General features: G+C 49.5%; 1 protein-coding gene across 1 annotated transcript; it reads right to left on the bottom strand.

Annotated features, from left to right (window-relative positions):
• Positions 1-299: 299 nt before the first annotated feature.
• Positions 300-1,135, bottom strand: BBBOND_0312110 (hypothetical protein; the record flags this gene model as incomplete). The annotated part of the gene is made up of 4 exons (XM_012914040.1): positions 300-641; positions 673-704; positions 754-928; positions 1,043-1,135. The coding sequence occupies 4 exons, from the start codon at positions 1,133-1,135 to the stop codon at positions 300-302; spliced, it is 642 nt and encodes a 213-aa protein (XP_012769494.1).
• Between the last annotated feature and the right edge of the window lie 384 nt (positions 1,136-1,519).

Genomic DNA, 1,519 nt, shown 5'->3' with positions numbered 1-1,519 from the left:
CCGGAGCACACGTATGTGATGGCCAGTGGACGGCGTAGTTAGGTGGCCTTGGTGGTGACAGTGTAAATAATATGCATGTTAACCAAGTAATGGGTTTCACGCAGGCGCTCATTAAGACACAAATGTGATGACATTTAGCAGCTGATGTGGCAACGTTGGTCGGTCTGTGATGGATGGTGCCGGCTGCGCAACTGGTCCCAGCTGACCTGCATGCCACGGACAAGGCACCAACCACATGCGTTAACTAAGCGCAACTTCAATCGTGACAGCAGCATAGTCGTGATGTAACTGACCCTGCTTTAGACGGCGGTCACCTTGCTGCTAACGTAGCGCCGGTGGGAGACCATCAGTGCCTTGCTGAGGTGCGTGTTCATGGTTGAGTACGTTGATTGGACGGGATACGCCTTGCTGAGGAGCATGTTCATGAGTAGTTGGTGAGTGCGTTGCTTAAGTGATTGATATCTTTGCAGGTTGAGGGGACTGGGAGGAGAGCGGGAAGATGGGGAGTTGTAAGTGTGGCAAACAATGCACAGAAGACAAGTGTCTTTGCTGCTACTTGTGTTGTGGAAAATGTATTCTATGTTTTTCCCAATGTCGTACGTTCTACCAATATCGCCAAAGTGGATACCAAAGTTGCGACCCTAACGGATGTAAAGAATGTAACACCCTCACATGTATGTGTGACTGTTGCATCAAGAAACGCCCTACACCAACTGTAACCCGTACCCTTTCTTCCAACAGTCTACAGCGTACCGCCCTCGCCCCCGGTTCCCCCGGTGCCGCCTCCTTCCCCCGTGCAGAGCAGCAAATAGGTAGACAGACTACCACCCCTATTCTCCCTTACATTATCGTCCCCGTCGCCCTCATCATTGTCGTCATCTGCGTCATGATCTACTTCCGCATCCGGCCGTTCCACAGGGTGCGGTATCTACTGCGCAGCTGATCACAATAACCTAACTGGCAACTGGCATCGAATGTCTAGACAGAGTAATGATTGCTTGATGGCCAATCACATGAGCAGTGAGGTGACCAAGCACCTGACCATCCATTTGACATAGCATTTAATAGATGCACTGATGAGCGAGTTGTTTGGGGTGTTGGCATCTGAGTTACTTGTGAGACGTGTAGACGTCATCGCATCGAATCCGTGCGATGTGAATCTAGATAATTGCCTGCCAATGTTATAAGCTGTGATAACCGTGTTAGGTGATATCATGTTGTGAACTACGCTACTGTTTGGCGCCTCAGCTATCATCTGTGTTGCTGGGGGATGTCACCGGGACTCTGCCATGATGGCCAGTGCACGTCGTAGTTATGCGGCATTGATGATAGCAGTGTAAATTAGAAACATGTTTATCACGCAATGTAGCTTATTTGGATATTCTTCATGACACAAATGTGATTCCATTTTGAAGCAGCGTTGACAACGTTGGTCTGTGATGGATGGAGGTAACTGCGCAACCGGTACCAGTTGACCTGCATGCCACAGCCAGGATACCGTTCACATGCTTTATATCGG

The sequence above is a fragment of the Babesia bigemina genome, assembly GCF_000981445.1.
Source record: "Babesia bigemina genome assembly Bbig001, chromosome : III".
Lineage (NCBI taxonomy): Eukaryota > Apicomplexa > Aconoidasida > Piroplasmida > Babesiidae > Babesia > Babesia bigemina.
The sequence above is the reverse complement of the archived record's forward strand: the minus strand, read 5'-3'. Positions and strand labels throughout refer to the sequence as shown.